This window comes from Dromiciops gliroides, chromosome 6 (genome assembly GCF_019393635.1).
Source record: "Dromiciops gliroides isolate mDroGli1 chromosome 6, mDroGli1.pri, whole genome shotgun sequence".
Lineage (NCBI taxonomy): Eukaryota > Metazoa > Chordata > Mammalia > Microbiotheria > Microbiotheriidae > Dromiciops > Dromiciops gliroides.
The window spans coordinates 115,796,711-115,817,950 of record NC_057866.1 but is presented as its reverse complement, the minus strand read 5'-3'; the positions used below and the strand labels follow the sequence as shown (position 1 = coordinate 115,817,950).

The following is a 21,240-nucleotide window of genomic DNA, read 5'->3' as shown; positions in this document are numbered from 1 at the left end:
CTTAGATATGTATGTTGTAGCTTAGAAGGTTTTCATTCAGATTAGACAGGAAATTGCTGATGTGACTTCCCAATTTCTCTGAAATACTTATATTAATCAATCAAGTAATTCCCAAGTACCTAATACATTGTAGACACTACCTAATAAAAAGACAAAAAAGTAACAGCCCTGGCCTAGTAGAAGCATAGATTCTAATGAGAAAAAACAATATGCATAGATATAAGTAAATAAAAGTAAGTACAAGGTAATCTGGGGGGTAGGGGGCAGGGTTAGAAAAAAGTACTCTGAAAGGAGGTAGCACTTAAACTGAGCTTTGAAGGATTCTAGTGATTCTAGAGAGAGCATTTCTCACATAGGAAACACTATGTGCAAGGTATGGAGACAAGAAATAGACTGTCATATGTGATGAACAGCAAATAAGCCAGTTAGGCCTGGAAAGAAAGCCTGGAGCCAGACTCTGTAAGGTTTTATCCCAAAGGCAAAAAGATGCCCCTGGAGCTTTCTGAGCAAGGGAGTGACACAGTCAGAACTGTATTTTAGCAATCACTTTGGCAGTTATGTGGAGGATGGATTAGAAAAGGAATAGACTTGAGGTAGGAAGACTTCATGCAGACTAAGAGGGCAATACTACAGTGCAGACCTGAACTATTGTGGGAACCATGAGTGCCAAGGAGAAAAATGCAAGACACTTTGTTTGGGGGGGAGGGGTGAGTGAAGGGGAGGAAGTGGGTCCCAAAAACCATGAAGAATTGAGAATAACACTAAAGTGGAGAACCTGGGTAACTAGGAGAACAGCAGTGCACTCAACAGAAATAGTGGTTAAGAAGAAGGATAAGTTAGTAATTAAGTGTTTTTATCTCCAATGAATTGGAAGAAAGGCAAACTTCTAACAACTACCACAAAATATGAGAAGAAAATAGAAATACGTCATACATTTACCTCTTACTTGGAGAGGTTCTTGCTTAATCAGTGGGGTTTGGAGTCCAAGGCTGGTATCTGGTATTGCAAATTCAAGAGTTATTTATGTTCATGTAGAGATACATAGTCATCTTCAGTCAAACTTAAAACTCAAAAATCAGGTTTTAAAACATCCTATCATAAACCATAATTGTTAAACATGGTAATATTTATATTGTTAAATACCTTGTTGCTTAAATTTTCTAGCTACTAAAAGAAAAACATTTCCATATAGCTTTTCTAGCTTGTAAATTCTGCCAAATACTTGTACTGACAATGCCCAATATGTCTTAATATTAATATTAATAATGTCTTAAACAACAGTCAAGTATCAGAGTCAATGAAAACCTTAATGAAATAGAAAACAGCTGTATTCTGTACATATTTAAACTAAAAGATAAAGATTTCACTGGTGTGGGCACTCCTCTATGAACTTAGATTATGATACATTCACCAAACCTCAGTACACTTCATATCTAATTTGCTATGATCAAAAATTTTTTCACTGACAAAGGGGGTAGAAGGGGGTGAAGGGGAAGGGAAATAAAGAAACAATTTCTATAGCACCTGCTATGTGCTAGGTACTATATTTATTTAGTCATTTCAGTTATGTCTGACTCTTCATTACCTCATTTGGGGTTTTCATGGCAAAAATACTGAAATGGTTTGCCATTTCCTTCTCCGGTTCATTTACAGATGAAGAAACTAAGGCAAACAAGGTTAAGTGAATTGCCCAGGGTCACACAACTAGGTAAGTGTCTGAGGTCATATTTGAACTCAGGTCTTGCCGACTCCAGGCCTGGCATTCCATCCACCTGCGACACCTACCTGCTAGTTTTTGTGCTAGTGTTTTACAAATATCTTATTTGATCCTAACAAGAACCCTGGGAGGTAGGGGCTTCTTTACAGTAGAGTTGAAACTAAGGAAAACCATTTAAGTGAATTCCCCAGGATCACACATCAAGTAATTATCAGAGGTGAGAACTGAGTTTAGGTCTTCCAGATTCCAGGCCCAGGATGCTCTATCCACTGCACTGCCTAGCTGCCTCTAGACTTGCTTGTACTTGGCCAGGACGACACAATTTATATCAGAGGCAGCACCCAAACCAGATTTTCCTACATTCAAGGCCTACCCTCTAACTACTACATCACGCTAACCTCTCCATAATATTATCAATCTTGGATCTTGTAAAGGTTATATGAAAAAAAAAAGTTAGGATTTTCACAAGTGTTGTAAGAATTACTGGTGGAACAGGGGTGGCAGTAGTAAGAATTAATCTCCGGGGGCAGCTAGGTGGCGGAGTGGATAAAGCACCGACCCTGGATTCAGGAGTACCTGAGTTCAAATCCAGCCTCAGACATTTGACACTTACTAGCTGTGTGACCCTGGGCAAGTCACTTAACCCCCATTGACCCACAAAAAAAAAAAAAAAAGAATTAATCTCCCCAAACTCTCATAACATTGCCCAGGACTGTTGTGATCAAGAAAGCAGCACTGCAGATGTGGAGCAGTTCTGGTTAACTTTCCTCCAGGTAAATTATCTAGGACCCAGATTTGGGTGCTCTGGGCAAGAAGAATACCAAAGCAGCTTTTAGTACTTTGGTAGAAAGTTCCTGAGATTCTAGAAAGCCTCGCTTTCCAACTGATTTTAACCTTCTTGACTATGGCTTTTATCTGTTTTTATCTTCTAGAGCTGCTTTTAACCAATAGAAATTTATTCTACTTGGAGGTAGAAATGTTTTTAGTAGAAAGATTATTTGAACAATCAAACTCTGCATAATCTATGATACCAGATATGTAATAACAATTGGGACAATGTCATTTTTATTATATCTACTTTTGTGGAAAATTTCAAAAAATAAGAAAAAAATCAATGGAAAAATAATTCAATACATATTATTTTACATACAACTCTTTGGAACATAGAAAGCCAGACCAATCTCCTGAGGTTTTTTTACATGATATTTTGTAAGATGAAATTCTATCTTAACAAGGTTACGAATTAGTTATATTTTAGCAAAAATGATAACTTTTGGCATTTTACATTGAGTTAGATAATAAGCCCTACTGTGTAACCTAGTTATGTTGTAATTAAATAGTATTTTTGGTTAGAGGTAGCATGGTGTAGTGGACAGAGCACTGGACTTGGTAATCAGGAAGCCCAGGGTTCAAATGCTCCCTTTGAGACTGATTAGTTTGTGATTATAGGCAAATCACTTACCTGAACTTCAGTTTCCACACATTTAGAATGACCCTCTACAGAGTTATATGAACCTCAAACTAGACATCCTACATAAAATCTTTTGAAAACTTTGGGTTTTATTTCTCAGAGATTATCAGAAGATATACAGCTTTTTAAGATATTTATTTTAAAGAATTTGGCTTCTTAAAGGGAAAAAACCTTAATATTTCCAAAACTTCTCTCTTTCTATTAGATCATGTACAACTGAAGAATGTTGGCATAAAAGTTTCAGAGAGCCCCCTCCTTTCTAAAATAATCAAAATTATTCAACCAAGTCACGTAAAATGAGTTTCTCTTAGGCAGATATTTCTAGAAATTCTACTCATTACCAACTGTCAAGTTGTAGTCACTAATTATAGAGTGTTCTGAATCACAAGCCAGAAATGCTATTAAACAGCTCCAATGCATGTATGAATACTTATTCTGCACACCACCTTAATAAACTTACACTGCATCATCATCAGAATAAAATCCTTATGATTTCAATAACTAACTAGACATTCTAATCCATGAATATCTCCAGACATTTTGTTTTATGCTCAGGCACTGGATGTTTGCCACACATCTGCTGTCATTAGGAAAATTAAAACTAATTTTATTGAAATTTAAATCATCTAAGTGCTCCTAAAAAACTTGAAAATTCTCTAGTAAGTCTATGTCTCTTAATGAGATGCTCCTGACTTTTACCATGTGGTTTGAATTATTCAAAAGTAAAATATTCTCAAAATCTTAACTACACAAATTATCTTTCAATCAAACAATTATTCATTTGCTGCCCTATCTTGTGGCTAACAAGGCCTAATTTGATCTGAACAAGACTTCATCAAAAACTGTGACCAACTTAAAAGTAAACAACCATTTTGATGGGGGGTCAGGGGGTGGGGGGACCTGGAATCCCCGAGGTTCATTTCCAAATACTGAAAACAGTAACAAGCATATGTACCAATAACAATATTACACTGTTTATATTAATTGTATTACTTCCTTCACTTCTCCACACTATTACTTAATTTCTTCCTTCTACTCTAGTAAACATTGTTTTCTTGTCCCATTCCTGTGTAAACAGAATAAATAGGACATTGTTATCTTTTCTACCTCTAATCCGGTATTTTCCTCAAACCTTGTCTAAGCAAGGAATTCTCAATCACTTGAGTAGGCAAAGTCAGAAATTTAATTAAACTAAATCAGGAAAGATTTAGGTAAGCCAAAAGAAAGCATTTCCTAATATAGGCTATTCCAAGAGTATATAAATCTTCCTCAAATATCTCAAGTAAAAATGTAGACATTAATCTGCTTAAAATGGATTGTCTACAATCTTACCTGAGAGCCTTAAGATTTCTATTATTCAAAAGACTTCTACGAAAATGACTTTCCAATTAGAAAAGTCAGAAAAAGAACAAACCCCATACAGGTTTTTTCCTTTCTCACCATATAACTAACATTCTTCTGTAATTGCAAAATTTTTCTTAAAACAAAATGGAGGAAAAGCATGAATGCTCAAAATGTCATTTCAGAAGGAAAACGTACTGACACTGTCTCCTAGATTCTGTGTAAAGTATATGTAATTGAGGGCATTTGACTACAAAAATAATTTTCAAAAAATTAATGTTCACAATGACAACCCTGATTCACTGTCAAAGGAGACAGGAGGAGATGAGGTTACGAGTAGATGAGTTAGCTTGGATTAGAAAAAGGGCAATCTCTTCACCATCAATTAGGGTAAAAGAGGAGAGAATGAAGGATTGTGTCAAAAAAAATTAAGCTGTAGAGTAGGAGAGAACTCTCATTAATTGGACAATTTTTTCAATTTTTTACTATTTTAATATCCTATTTTAGGATATGAGGTCTTTTGCTGGGGGGGGGGGGCAGGAAATGTAAAGAGACTGAAGAGAGAAAAGAAGGGTTGAAGAGTCTCTACAGGGAATAGGACAGAAGCTGAATTAATGAGTCCACCGGCAATTATTAAGCACCTGCACTGTGCTAAGTACTGGAGCTTGCCTGGCTACAGTAAAGAACCAGTTGAGATTAAATAACATAAATGTATAATGAACCTAGTCAAGTGGGTGGTCATGTGTTGCTTCTTCTAACACATAAGAAGGCTTAATCCAGGGTTGGGTTCAGCAAGGTGGGAGCAATGGGAGGACAAGGAAGCAAGAAATTCTATAGTAGAAGAGAGTAACTATAGGGCCAATATGGGAAAGTAAAGCCAGAGTAGGGATGATGGCCTAGACATATGGAGGGGACTAAAAGTCAGAGTGAGAGTGAAGAATCTGCATATAAAGGGTGAGTAATAAAGATGGAATGTGATCAAATAAGGCAGTTTCAGCATTCTTGATCATGAAAGGTACAATACTCAGCTGACAGTGAGATCAACGGTATACTCTGTGTGGATAAGGTAGGAAAAAGAAATAGATTATGAGAGTTGAGGAGACTGAGTGAGGAATTAGTTGTGAAGCCAAAATGTTTGAAATCCCCTATTACAATGACAGAGGCTGGGATCAAGAGGAAGACTGAGTCAAGTACTGAATTCCCTGAGAAAAAGAGAATTTTTTAAAATTGTTTTAATTTAGAAAAAGAGAATAAACCAGAATAAACTACTACTAGCAGTATGTAGTAGTAAATAATACCACTAGCATTTGGACTAGGTGATATATTTGAATACAGAGACCCTAAAAGGATAAGAAACTGCTGAAAGATAAGTAACCGTTCTCCCCTCTGTTCTTCAAGTCCATTATCCTTGCTCTGGTCTCACCATCTTTTCCTCACAGTCTCAACACTCAAGCTGGCCAGTTAAACTACCCATAACTCCTTTGTCTTGGCCCCATTAGCTCCGTCAATCTTCAACAGAAGAAATAATAGTACTGAACTGGCTGAGTGTTCATACATATTCTTGTCATCTAATCTCAACTAGGCACTCCCTACTGAATAACAAAACTTTTATTCTCCTTGACTATCAAGACTCCCCAGAGTAGTAACCAAAGCCTTCTCCACTTACCTGCCTCTTGTCAGGTCTCTTTGTTTCCTACTTTGCTAGAGCCCACACACTATTCCCAACTCCAAGCTTCAAAAACCCTCTACAGCTTCATCTATCCTTTCCTTTATTCCTGTCTCTTAGAAAAAGGCTCTTCTTCATGCCAAGGTTAACATGTGCCCTAAACTCAATTTATTCTCATCTCTTTCAGGAGCTTGCTACCATCTTTCTCACCTACAGTCTCTCTCCTTGATGCCTCTTCTCTACCTTTAAGAAATCCTCACTGCACCCTGCTATCCTCTCAAAAGATCACCCTCTAGATTTTCTCCTCTTGCCAAATTCAGGAAAGAACAAGCTCCCATTGCTGCCTTACCACCTTCCCACAGCTCTGGATATTTCTGACCACCCTTCTCTTCCCACACTCTACTCCTGTAGCTTCTATCACTCTACTGTCTCCTTATTTTCATCTGCCCTCTTTAGCCACACTCATGTTCAGACTCTCTGAGGGGCAGCTATGTGGCGCAGTGGATAAAGCACTGGCCTTGGATTCAGGAGGACCTGAGTTCAAATCCAGCCTCAGACACTTGACACTGGCTGTGTGACCCTGGGCAAGTCACTTGACCCTCATTGCCCCACAAAACAAAAAACAAAAACAAACTCTCTGGCAATATGATAATCCATGTTCTAAAGGGTCACCCTTAGCATATGTAGAAATTCAGGCTTCTGTCCTGGGCCCTCTTCTCTTCTTTTTCTAGACTCTCTCCTTAGAAATTTCAACAGATCCCATGGGTTCATGAAACAGAACTCCCAAACCTACATGTTTAGCCCTAATTTCTCAACCTTCAAGGAACTTTTAAAAGAGCACTTTAGTAAGGTCTGGTGATAAGACCCATATTTCCCTGGAATTTATAATCTAATTTTGAAGACTGGTCAATCCACAGAGTAAACATTCAATAAATGTTACTGACTATGATGATATTTCTTATAATCTGCCCTTCTATCAGTTTCATTACCTTGTAATGAAATTAATAACAATATAAAGTAGCATTAGAAAAGTACCAAATGATTGGTATAAGAAATAAGCTCTTCTGGAGTCTAGAGGTGTGAATGACCACCTGAGAACTGCACAATCATATTTATTCAATATTTATTAAATGTCTACTTACATGCAAGGAAGACACCATGTGCTAGGAGCAACACAGATAGAGAAATAGATAGATGATAGATAGACAGATAAAACAAAAACCAGTCTTTTCCCTTGAGCAGCTTTTAATCTACTGGGGAGATACAAAATTGAAACAGATATAAACAATATGGTTTTGAGAAGGGAAAGAACACTTAACAACTAGGAGTCAGAAAAGGATTCCTAGGAGGTAGCAACTAAACTAAACCTTGCAAGAAGCCAAGAATTCTAAGAAACAGGTGAGGAAGAAGTCTACTCCAGCTATGCAAGAAAGCCTGTGTCAAAGTAAAAGGATGGGAGATGAGGAATTTGGGAGACAACAAGAAGTTTGTTTAAAATGATATGAAATAACTTTGGAAAAATAAGCTGGAGCCAGTCTGCCAAGAAGTTTTGTACAGAAAAAAAGGAGCTGAGTTCAGACTTGAAGGACAGGTATATGAAAGAGTGAAGACAAAGAAAGATTCCAGGAGAGAAGAATATATAGCTCAGAGACCAAAAAGCATCCTGTTAACAGTAAGAAATCAATGGCTCCTTCTTTTAACACTCCCAGATGTCTTTGCTAGAGATGTCGAATTGGTGAAGCAATGAGTGGGGAAGATTTGGAGGCATGTAAGTCTTCCTTGTTTTGTGCAGGGTAGTTCTAAGATGAAGGGGACAGGTGAGACCCTGTAGTTTCCTAAGCTCCTTCCCCTGCCAGTGGGAGAAAGAAACCGATGTTCTTCTTACTCCCTCCTAATCAGCTGTACTAACTTTCTGACTAAAGCCCAAGGCCTGGGGCAATAAGAATGCCCTCAATAAAGGGAAGACAACTCCCACTGAAGAGAAGGCACAGGGCTTCCTGGTCCGATGAGAAAATTGGCCACAAAACCACATCACATGAATTGTTCCAGTTCCTTAAAGAGACAGGAGTACCTGTCCACTAGGAGAATAAGTCACCAAAAGGCTGTAGCATAATCCCAAAGCCTGTGTTATCAACTAATCAGAGACTAGCCAATCAGGAGGCTCACCCAAAACACTCACTCTTTTCACCACAAGCTAATTTCTCCCCTTCTGAGCTGGAGGTAGTTATAACCTAACCAGGACCTAGGCACTTGGAGCCATAGCTGTATAGATGCCACTGGAAAAATCCCCCACATCAGAAGTACCCCCTCCTTCCCAGATCATCTGATAACTGCTAGAGGACTTCAAAAGAATAACTGGTAAGACACTACCCCCTCTCTCCCCTTTTAATTTTAGTTGGGACAAAATGAGTTCCAAAGCATAGATGAGTTGCAAAATGCACCGCAGACCCCTCTACATTATCTATTCCCCCCAACCCCATACATCTTCCAAACTTCCCTATCCTCCCTTCTCTTACTGTCAAGAACATCCTTACAAACTATTAGGTTTCTAACCTCAGTGTCACCTCTGATTTCTCACCCTTGCCCCAATTCCCCAGTCAGATGTCAAACTTTGTCATTTTTCTCTCCACAGCATCTCTTGCATCTTATTCCTGTCCTCATCACCTTTCCTGTTACAACTGCCTCCTAATGTGTCTCCGCGCCTCAAGTTTCTCCCCTCTCCTATCCACTTTCTACACAGCTACCAAAATCATTTTCTTAAAGGACAAATCCGACCAAGTCATTCCCCTACTCAAATTCCAGTGGCTCCTTACTGATATTATTTCATCTTCATCTCATCCATTTTAAATACTCATTTGTACATAGCTTTTGAAATGCACATATTAGGGGAGGGAAGGTGCTCATTTTTTTTTAAACTGATTGGGATGTGCAATCTATACATCTTGCATACTATTACACCAGGGTGGCTGACCTCCAAAATACTCAAATGTGAGAGCCCCTTGCTGAAAAAGCACATGGTTTAATAGGAAGAGTGATGCATTTGGAGTCAGGAACCCTCTGTCCAAATCCTGGCTCTGCCCCTTAGGCCCCTGTGGAACCCTGGGTAAGTCACTGGCTTTAGCTTCTTAATCTGTAAAATGAGGAAACTGACCCAGATGACCCTCCAGGTCTGTGCAGTTAAAAGTCCTGGCAACCTGGGCTTGGTTTTGTGACAGATTTAAAGTATTCAGAAAGGACTAAAAACAGACATTGGTCCCACTGGTTTCCCTATCCTCCCCCCACCTCCCCAAAATGCTCTCTCACACTTACAAAAATAGAGTGTCAGATATCCACATGTTCTCAGAGATTATCTCATGAGGCAGAATCAGGAGGGCAGAGAAGCAGAAAGCAGGACAGCTTCCCTCCCCCTCCCCCCACCCCGGCCACCACCCAACAAACAAACAAAACTCCAAAAAAAATCTAGAAAACGCAGCAAACCAAATTCTGATGGGGGAAATCCAAGAAAAAGTCAACATCAGTCATTCATCCAGCCCAGGTTAGCACAGGAAAATAAAGAGAAACATCTGGGGATATCGGAGATCGTATCTGGCCAAGAGCACCCTGCTCACAATGCACCAAGGTGAGAAAAGGCCCTAGATCCATACTGGAGTACTGCAACAGGAGCAAATGCCAGCTGGCAGTTTTGTGGCCCACTACTCAGCTGCAGGTCATAGAACCAGAGCAGACCTGCACCCAGAGTGGCACTCCAGAGGAAGGGGCTGACTCAGTGTTATGGCCCTAGGGAGTGTAAGAGAGCAGGAAGTTCAGAGGCAAGCAGCAGCAGTGTGGCTCAGAGCAGGGATTCAGTTCCAACTTCTAACCCAGTTTGAAGTCTGCAGAGAAATAACCAGGGCAGGAATCCCAGACCAAAGGGGAGCCTGCAGTTCTGTTGCTCTGAACCAGCAGAGCTTTCCAGCTAGCTAATAGTGGCCACAGACCCCAAATCAGGTCAGAAACTGGCAGAATTCAGACAAGGGGGTAGCAATCAGATTTTGCCCTGGATCAGAACACTCAGAGAGAACTGATAACGTACAAGTCCCCAGCTTGAGCTGTCCCTGAGATCCTGGAATAACATATCATTTAATATTCCAGGAAAGTAGCAACAAGACCAGCTCAGACCCTCCCTCCATAAGTGCACAGATGCAGGCTCTAACATCAAGTTCAAAGGCAGAAAATAGCCTGGAAGAATGAGGAAACAAAAAAGAACCCGACCACAAAGAGCAACTATGATGACAGAGAAGCTCAAGATAAACCCAGAAGAGAGTAACTCTAAAACATCCACAAGCAAAGGTCCAGAGAAAAACATAGCTTGGGCACAAATCCAACTAGAATTCCTGAAGAGATTAATCAAAAGTTTTTTTTTTAATTATCAATAAAATGTGAGCTCCGGAGGGAAAAAAAAACTAGAAAAGAAATGAGAGCTATGGAAAAAAGAATTGGAAAAGGTACTAACAGCTTGGCACAAGAGGCATATTTCTTTGCTCTAGCAACAAACTGAAAATTAGAAGGGATCAAATAGAAGCCACTGGCTACATGAGACAAGAAAATGAAATCAAAAGAATTTTTTAAAAATAGAAAACAACATAAACCATCCCAACAGCAAAAACAACAGACCTGGAAAATAGATTGGGAAAAAAAAATTAAGAATAGTCAGACTAGGAGGCAACTAGGTGGTGCAAGTGGATAAAGCGCCAGCCCTGGATTTAGGAGGACCTGAGTTCAAATCTGGACTCAGATACTTAACACTTACTAGCTGTGTGAGCCTGGGCAAGTCATTTAACCCTCATTGCCCCACCAAAAAAAAAAAAAAAAAGTCAGACTACCTCAATGACATGACCAAAAAGTTTTAAAAGAGTCTAGACATTTTATTTCAAGAAATCCTAAAACTGCCCAGATCTCTTAGAGTCAGAGAACAAAGTAGAAAAAGAAAGAATCCATCTCCCAAAAGAAACCCCAAAACGAAAACTCCTAGAAACATCAAACCTAAAATTTAGAGCTTCCAGGTAAAAAATATATATATTGCAAGTAGCCAGAAAGAAAGAATTCAAGAACTGGGGAGCCATAGTCAGGATGACATATAATTTGGCAGCCACCATTATAAAGAATAGAGAGCGGCAGCTAGGTGGCGCAGTGGATAAAGCACCAGCCCTGGATTCAGGAGGACCTGAGTTAAAATCTGGCCTCAGACACTTGACACTTACTAGCTGTGTGACCCTGGGCAAGTCACTTAACCCCTATTGCCCTGCAAAATAAATAAATAAATAAAAGAATAGCACATTCAGAACACAATATTCCTGAAGGCAAAGGATATACAGGCTTATAGCCAAAAATAACTTACCCAACAAAACTGAGTATAATCCTATGGGGGAAAAAATCAATCTTTAATGAAATAGAGGGTTTCCAAACATTATTAATGAAAAGACCAGAGCTGTACAGAAACTCTGATGTTTAAACATGGGTGTTAAGAGAAATATAAAAAAGGTAAAAATGAATAAACAGTCATAAGGAACTAAACAAGAATAAACTGCTTACATTCAAATATGGGAAGATGATATATATGTCCCCACTGAACCCTATCATCATCAAGAGTCATAAGAGGGAGTCTAATTAGACATGGCCTGGGAATGGGTCTGTTATATCTTGATCTTAAGAGAAGAATAGAAAGGGAGGGGAAAATAATACATGTGGGGGAGGGGAGTAAATAAAGAAAATTATCTAGCATAATCAGGCTGTACAAGTAGATATTTATATAAATAAGGCAGGGAAGAGCAGCTGACACTTGAAGCTCACATGCTCACTCTCATATGAACTGGTCAAAGGACAAAAGAATACACAAACAGAGAGTTGGGTAAAAAGAAAATCTATTTCACTCAAGAGAAAAATAGGAAGAAAAGGGGAGAAGGGGAAATTAAAGGGAGGGTAGTGAAAGGAGAGATTATTCCAAAACAAAACAAAATCTAACTATGGATGTACAATGATATGTATATCTCTTTTTGAGGTGGAAAAGAATGAGAATCTAAGGAGGTGTCCAAAAATTGGGGAATGGCTGAATGGGTTACATTATATAAATGTGACAGAATACTATTGTGCTGTAAGAAGTGATGAAAGGGATGGTTTCAGTAAAACCTGGGAAAATGCATATGAATTGATGCAGCAAAAAGTAAAACAGAGCCAGGAGAACAAGTTACACAATAACAACAATATAACAGCATTATATAGCATCTACTATGTGCCAGGCACTGCATTAAGCACTTTACATAAATTATCTCACTTGATTCTAACAACTGTAGAAGGTAGAAGTGACTTGCTCAGGGTCACATACCACCTCAACTCTGAAAGAATTAGGGACTCTGATCAGCATAATGACCAAACACAGTTCATAATGAAATATGCTACCCACCTCCTGACAGAAGTGAAGAATAAGAGTGTCAGAGTGCAGAATAAGATGTATTTTTGTACATGAACAATGTGGAAATTTGTTTTGCTTGATTATGCATGTCTGTAACAGAGGTCTGTTTTTCTTTCATTCTCAAGTGGGGGAAAGATTTTTAATTGGACAAATAGACATATATATGTTAATACATAGTATGTGTGCACACACAGACACATTTTTTTTTTAGTGAGGCAATTGGGGTTAAGTGACTTGCCCAGGGTCACACAGCTAGTAAGTGTTAAGTGTCTGAGGCTGGATTTGAACTCAGGTACTCCTGACTCCAGGGCCAGTGCTCTATCCACTGCGCCCCCTAGCTGCCCACAGACACATATTTTTAAGAGAAATTATCTCATCCAACTGCCTCGCTTTACAGAGGAGGAAACTGAAGCCTAGGCAAGTGAAGTAACCCGCCCCATGAAGTCATACTGTAATTACATGACATATCTGGGATGTGGGCCTTCTGAGGCCCAGAATCATAGAATCTCGACTTTGGAAAGTGTGGAAAAGGCCATCTAATCCAGATTTTACCTTATGAAAACCCCCCTCTAAAACATGCCCAATTCAGCCTTAGTATGAAAATCTCAAAAAGTCCTAGTCCAGCATTCTTTCCACTGCACCACTCAACTTGTGAATGTTCTTTTGTTATCCAAAGGTTATCAGTCAAAGTACAAAGCACTGGAAGGAATCAGGAGACAACGGATGTAGGGTCTCTTACCCTGATTGTATGACCTTCACAAAAACACCAAACCTCTCTGAACCAGGGTCTATTCATCTGCAAAACGAGGGAATTCTACCAGGTAATCTATCTGATGTCTCCTACCCATAATCAAGACCGTCTTTGAGGGCCAACCCCAGCAAAACTCTCCACCTCTACCCTACCAAACTAGGGGATTAGTTTCTTGGGAACTAGGGTGGGATGAGAAGAAATTAGCTATCAGCATAATGTAGCATTCCCCAGACCACCAGTAAATTCCATCTGCTTAACCATTCACGTAGCATAGTCATTCTCTCAAAATAGAAATCATATTAAAGGAAATAATGCCTCTAATTCAAGTTTAACTCAGATCAAAGATGAGTCATAAAAACCTGATTTTCATTATCAATTGTCTAATCTTACCAACAGTATACTGTTCCAGTGATCATTTTAATTACACAAAGAAAAACTTCAAGCATTCCCATTTTTGATTTTCCAAAGTAACATCAGAAGTGGCCTAACACTGGGTCCTAAGTGTATACTAAAATACTGCATTATCTATAATTTTATAAAGTTGGCAATATCATCACAAACAAAAGATAAGAATTGAGACTATTTCTCAAATCATCCTTTCAGGATTAGGAAAAAAAAATGTACCTGTTTCATCAGGAGTGGATATATGTTTTACTGCACTTGATGGTAACTGAACATTTTGTACGTCCAGTCCTTCTTTCTGAGTATTTGAGTAAGTTCTTACTTGACTCATGGAGTAAACGTGTAGATGACTGCATGGTAAAACGCTTGAGAAACTTCCAAGCGTCACTAAGCTCTGCCATCCTAAAAAGAAATCAATTTTAAATAAAGCTTTAGGTCCCCAGAATAAGAAGTTACATTTCTATTTAAGAATACAAGAACTTTATACAAATTTCTAGGACATAAAGACAAGAGAATTTCCTGTCACATTCAGAGATGAACATGCTGCTCTTTGTAATGAGCCCCAAAAGGTACAGAACCATTTGCAAAGGTAAAGACTGAGAGTGTGAATATTTTACTCATAAATTATTACCAGGTTTTATTCTAGTTTAGATGAACTACTTGGAAACATAAAGGAAAAGATATTCAACAGAAAGCAAAGAACACCAGAAGACACTTAAGCCAAAAATACCTCACCCCCAAATTCCATCAATTGGAGATGAGCTGCTCTTTGGAGAAGCAAAAACCTTTTAAGAAAGTTAATGTCAGTCATTCACATATTTGGGTCGATTTTACTTTAATTAACAGATTAAATCAGCACATAGCTGGGATAGGGGCTTTCAGGTGGCAGAAGTCAAGACTTAAATAGAAAGCACGGGACACTTGATTGGAACTTTGGATGTCTTATGGGAGCACTGAGGGATGATAGGTGGAAGAGATCAAGGAAGAACTTTGCCTATTTCCAATTTTGCTTACAGTTCTGGCAGTCTTTAAATTATACAAGAATAAGGTATTTAGAGTAGTCTGGAAGACTGAAAATGTTAGCCATCAGTCTTGTCCAAGTCAATACTATGTCTCCTTTTCTGGTCCCTATTTCTCTTCCTCTTAAAAAGGGAAAGGACAAATATTCTTGCCAATCTCTGGGTGCTCAGAAAAATAAATGGTCATGCTCTTCTCACTTATCCTTCTTTTGCCGTAAATATTTAAAATTCCATCTTTATGGGGCAGCTAGATGGCGCAGTGGATAAAGCACTGGCCCTGGATTCAGGAGTACCTGAGTTCAAATCTGGCCTCAGACACTTAACATTTACTAGCTGTGTGACCCTGGGCAAGTTGCTTAACCCCAATTGCCCCTCAAAAACAAAACAAAACAAAAAAAATTCCATCTTTATTATGAGTAGCATCTCTCCATCATTATTATGCACACTTGGGACTACCTCCCGCAGGACTCTTCCCTAAGAATGCCTACTGTATAGAAGTCACTCAATTTTATTGCTCTAGAAATACCAAAAACTTCAGCTCCATAACTCTCTAAGAATAAAGTCATTAAGATTAAGAGTTTTCCAAATAAGTGATACTGGACATTAAATGCCAACGCTTTAAAAATAATTTTGTGGAAATTTTTCTAAAATATACTTATCTACTTTCATAAACAGAAAAAATACAATGAATTTAATTTTCTTTAAGGATTCAATCAGCATAAACATGTTATAATATACTACCAAATATAGTTGGACACATATGGTATAGGACACTGGCCTGAATGGTTACTAATCGTGGCAGTGGCTTTGTAACTTGCTTTACTGAAAGAGTCCCTAGCCAATGATGAAAACTGCTTCTCCTGACAGAACCTACCTTCTGACAAAGAGGTAATAGACTAAATATAAACATGTTAAATGAGACAAACACTTTTGGACATGGTCTATTTGTTATAAGGGTTTTTCTTTTTCTTTTTTTTTTACTAGGATGGAGAAAATAGAAAAAAACAAATGCTTGTAAACATCAAAAAAAAATTTTTTAAGAGCCTTTGATATCAATTTGCCTTTTAGTCATGTGGCCCCTGCTCACAAGGTGAAGTAGAATATAATTTCCTTAGCAGTATAACATAACATTCTGCCAAATTACTGACTGAAGCTTCAACTTTAGAAAGTTTTCTTAATCTCAGAAGATCAACTTCTTCACTATAACTATTATTTCCTTTTGACAGTTTAGCACCTTTCAAAAAAATTATCTATTGTATCTACATGAACCTAATTTGGATTATGGGCACCACTCTATCAACTTAATTCAACAAGCTTTTACTAAGCACCTACTCAGTGCCTGGCTGCTAGAAATACAGTGGGAAAAAATGAGTCTCTAGCTTAAGGAATTTACATTTGAGAAGGAGAACAAACAGCTCAGCCAGTACCTACTCTTCTTACTCACATCCACACGGTCACATTGTTAGCTCATGAGCTATGAAAGGAAAAATATCCCTATCATCATTCCAAGAATCTGTGCTAGGATATTTTGAAGAGATCCCAAACACCTCTATTCTTCTTCTTTGGAAAATGACAGAAATGACCAGGCCACAATTTTTTTCCAAACTGTCCCTAAATATGGCTTTGAAAAGCATTCCAGGCACAAGCAAAATTTAAAATGGCATCTTTAATGTCAAAATTAAAAATGCTGTATACCAAAGATTTTAAACTGTGGGTTGCAACCCAAATAGGATCACATAACTGAATGTGGGGGTTGTGAAAAATTTGGCAACAGTAAAAGGTTATGCATACCTGTTTTATATACCTATACACCAAGGATCAAGTAAAAATTTCTCAGGTGAAAAGAGATCGAGAGTGGAAAAAGTTTAAGAAGCCCTATTGTATACTACACAAAGATACATCAACTTTTTCATTTGCTCTCTTCCATAATATTTCACATTTTGAATAATACAATGATTTATAGATTCCATCAATAAAGTAATAGTGGCAAGCAAGTAGATGGTAAAATATATTCCCAGACATGAACACTGCTTCCTTGCAAACCCTACAACTGCTCAGCAAAAAAACCTGCTTTTTGGTACTAAACCATTCTTTTCCTGCCTCATTCATACACATGGGCAAAGTTGTCCCATGGGTCCTGGGCCTGCAGTTATGCCCTCAGCAGGCTCAGGGACTAGAGATGGCTATTTTAGCTCCTTCCAGCCCTCAAATTCAGATTCCAGATTGTTCTATTTTACCACTGTCCTCCACGGTTAAGGGTATCTACTAAACCCTATTCTACTACCCACACTTCATCTCTTCCCTTATCTTCTTCCTTGTCTTCTGTCTCTTATCTTTCTACCTTGCTTCTCAACTTCCAGCATAAAACAGACTCTTTAGACATTATCAGATAATCAGGACATTCTTTTCCTTCCACCAGAGACTAACATACAGGACCAGTGTAATTTTAGGGTTTGGTTTACTTTTTTGTTTTCCTACCTACTTCCAGGTCTTGTTGTTATTGTTTTTCCTTCATTCTGGAAGAGGACCATCACATGGAGAGGTGATGTCATGACTTTCACTGAATTGAATTAAGTGAGGCAGAGCTGTGCAAAGTCACCAGCTTCACTCACTCCTCCTGAAACATCTGGGTCCAGGGCAATTTTTTTTTTTAAATATTTGTTTTTGTTGCAGGGCAGTGAGGGTTAAGTGACTTGCCCAGGGTCACACAGCTAGTAAGTGTCAAGTGTCTGAGGTCACATTTGAACTCAGATCCTCCTGACTCCAAGGCCAGTGCTCTATCCACTGCGCCCCCTAGCTGTCCCCCCCCCTTTTTTAGGGGGGGGGGATTGAAGATAAGTGACTTGCCTAGAGTTACACAGCTAGTATTTGAACTCAGGTCCTCCTGACTCCAAAACTGGTGCTCTCTATCCTCTACAGAAAGAAGATATCTTGGTTTTACTTTCTCAAGAATGTAATTATCCAGTAATTTGTTCTACATAGTACAAAACTCCCAATCACTATATAATTAATTAAGTATTAAAGCAAATTATTAACACTGAATTAAACTACAGTTAACTCAATTACTTATCACTTTTGTGTTTTAACATAATAAAAAATAATTAGGTATAAGGTCCAATATTACCACTCTTCTTCGCTTTTAGACTCCTCTACAGAGCCTAAAGCTCAGCTAATATCCTCAAGCCAGAGATTCTTAATGGTTTTTCTGGTGTCATGGACCCGTTTGGCAGGCAAGTAAAGGCTAAGGTCACCTCAGAATAATGTTTTTAAATGCATAAAATTGAAATTACAAAAGAAACTAATTATACTGAAATAGTTATGTCTTACTGCTTCCTGAGGCAGGTCTTCACAATGCTTTATCATTTCAACTGAAGTGTTTTCCCACAAAAATCAGACTTGAAAATATTCAAACCATTTTTAAAATATCAATTCCAAAGATATTTGGAGTGGCTACAGCACTTCCCCCCAAATATTAGCATGAATCATTAGAAGTTGGAAATAGTGTTGAATATATTTTGGGGACAGCTAGATGGTGCAGTAGATAGAGCACCAGCCCCAGAGTCAGAAGGACCTGAGTTGGAATCGGGCCTCGGACAGTTGACACTAGCTGTGTGATCCTGGGCAAGTCACTTAACCCCAAATGCCTCACCAAAAAAAGAAAAAGAAATTCACAAAAAGAAGTTGGAAGTACATGAAAATCTACCATAAAACTTTGGAATCTGATTAACAGGTATCAAAATAAGCCTATAAAATTGTGGAAATTTTTATTCTATTCTCTCTAATTGGCACTTCAGAAGTATTTTTGGTAGAATGTAGGCCTATGCAAGCATATAAAAATTTATGCTTAGCAAAAAGCAAAAATTTATGCTTAGCAAAAGGACCAATCTGAAAGGATAATAAAGCATCAAAGGAACAAAGATGGCAATAAAATATTAATGCCTCATTTCCATTTTTAAAAAAATTACGTTTATATTTTTGCAGTCATACCTCATACTAGCAAAAGATACTTTGATATTATACATACTATTTTAATAAGCACCCCAAATGCACACTCAGCATTACAATGCATTTAAGTATTCACTAAAGTTCAAGTTCCATGAAAAACAATTAAATTTTGCTTAAGACTTTCTTAAATCACATTTTTTCTATTTAACCATTCTTTTTAATCTCACATAAGCATAAGAAATTAAACCCTTAAGGTTTTTAAAGTTAATTTTTAAACATTTATTTAGTTGCCCCTTAACACTTTAATGTTTCATTTTTAACTAGTGTTTATAAACATTTAGTGATTTTAAAAGTTGATACTACCACATATATATTTTGAGTTTCTATGTATGTATGTGCATACAATATACATATATGCTTATTTTTTTCCAGTCATCTGGTATCTTGTCCAAAACTATCCAGTAATACTGACTGATGCTTAGATAATAATTACATGTTTTACAAATAAATGGATGAACCAAAGCTCAGCTAATTTAAGGAGAGGCTGAGATCCATAAAGGATACTTAAGAGAGCTTATACAACAATGCAATTCCTTTCCAAAAACTTTTAAAATTCTTTGCACTAAACCAAATATAATAGTTCCTAGAGTTCAAATTTAAATATATTAGACTGATAATGCTTGCTCAGTAGAAACTGCCTACTAGAAATTGGTCCATTAAACTAGGTGGGGCAGCTCAAATCTACTACAATTCCATTCTCACTTTACCAGCAGTAAAAATAGGAAGTATATTGCCAATAAGTAGGAAACTCAGAAAATACCTAATGTCTAGACAATCTCAAAAGTAGGATAGCACAGTGCAGCAGAGATATTTTGTTTTAAACCACTGAAATTGCATTTTCATTATCTTCAATACAAATAAACTAAATTAATTCTAGAGTTTATATGCAGAGCCTGAAGACTATGGTTTGTGATTACAGTATAAGCCTAGTTCATAATACACATCCTATCATCTGCCTGCCTCCAACAACATCCAAGTACTTTCCATTATAAACTTTCAAAGAAAATCATTAGAGCAAATGTGTCGCGTCCACACATTGGGTCACCTGCCAAAACACATGAAAAATGAATTCTGTCCCCTCCCACTTTTTTTCTATCGGTTCTCACAGCTAAACTACAAACTGTTAGGTAACGTGAATGTTTTTGTAATGCTTCTAGATAAGAGGGGAGTTTCAGTCCTACTTCCAAAACAGCATGGTGGTATGTGAACCTTCAGATAAATTTGAATGTGAAGACAGCATGTAAAATTAATCTACTATATCTACATAACTCTTTAAGTTGCGAACTGGCACTGCGGAGTTGAGCTCCAGAAAATAATCGGCAGCTGTTTTTTGTTTTTTAACAGTGAGTTACCGATTAATAATCAATTCTAACTTAAATTCACTTTCCAATGGCTCAGGGATGGGAATGGGCGAGAAGCGAGGAGGGGGTGTCGTTTTATTAAGTTCAAAGGCACGCTTTTACAGGGAGCCCAGAAGGTGCTGGCCATGACCCGGCTGCGACGGGACTTATACAACCCGGGGGGGCCCGAGCCAAGGAACACCGGGCACCGGAGGTGGCTTGTGAAGCGACGTACAGGCTCTATTATGGCGTGGACAGCACGACCCGCACGCGCCTTCCACAGGCTGCCCTCGGAGGGCTCTCCTAGGAACCAATGCCAAGGCCAGGCCAGCCGACCTCGAAGAAGGGGCGGGCAAGTCAGGTTTCGGCAGGGGGAGTGGAAGGAGGACGCAGCCCAAGGCCAGCGGCCTAGGGAACAGAAAGAGATGATTATGGGGGGAAGCGACGCCCGCGCCCATCTCCCCGATCTCCCCAAGCGGGGCCGAGCCGGGGCCGGGCCACTCACCCTGGGCGGGGCCGCCAGGGCGGCTAGGCGCCGCCGGGCACCTCAGAGGGAGCCGGGACAGAGAGGACCAGCCGCGTCTGTGAGCAAAGACGGCGGCCAATCCAGGTAGCATCCTGCCGGGGCAAAGGCCCCAACGCGGGCTCCGCCTCCTGCCTCCGCGCCGCCGCCGCCACGGCTACCGCTACTGCTACAGCCGCCGGCACCTACTGGCTCCATAGACCGAGCACCTGCCGAGAGCGACGCCGGCGCCCCCGCGGGCGACCTTCTCAACCCGGAAGCACACCTGAGGGCCGGGAGCTAGTGGCGGAAGTGACGGAAGCGTGCGTGTTATGCGTGGTGTACGTGGTGTACGTGCCCCCGGCCTCTGACAGGGCCGGCTTTGCGAGTGAATTTGTTTGTAGGAAATGAATTTCCCCTTGGGTTAGCTCGAAAGCCAGGGTTCCCGACACTTTTTGTGTCTAAGCAGTGTGGAGAAGTCTCCCAACCTGTTCTCGGAATAATGTCTTTAATTTTTTTATGCTTAAAATTCCATAATTGTCACGGGGAAAGTAGGTGGAGGTCCTTAGGTATTCTTC

General features: G+C 39.0%; 1 protein-coding gene across 1 annotated transcript in view; it reads right to left on the bottom strand.

Annotated features, from left to right (window-relative positions):
* The window catches only part of SLC30A9 (solute carrier family 30 member 9), an 80,637-nt gene extending 59,683 nt beyond the window's left edge, over window positions 1–20,954 (bottom strand). The window contains exons 1-3 of the mRNA XM_043970106.1: window positions 20,666–20,954; window positions 14,019–14,198; window positions 940–996 (exon numbers count right to left, since the gene is read on the bottom strand). Coding sequence (XP_043826041.1) covers window positions 940–996; window positions 14,019–14,198; window positions 20,666–20,777 — 349 coding nt within the window. The 5' untranslated portion in view covers window positions 20,778–20,954. The remainder of the gene's footprint in view (window positions 1–939; window positions 997–14,018; window positions 14,199–20,665) is intronic.
* Window positions 20,955–21,240: the final 286 nt, after the last annotated feature.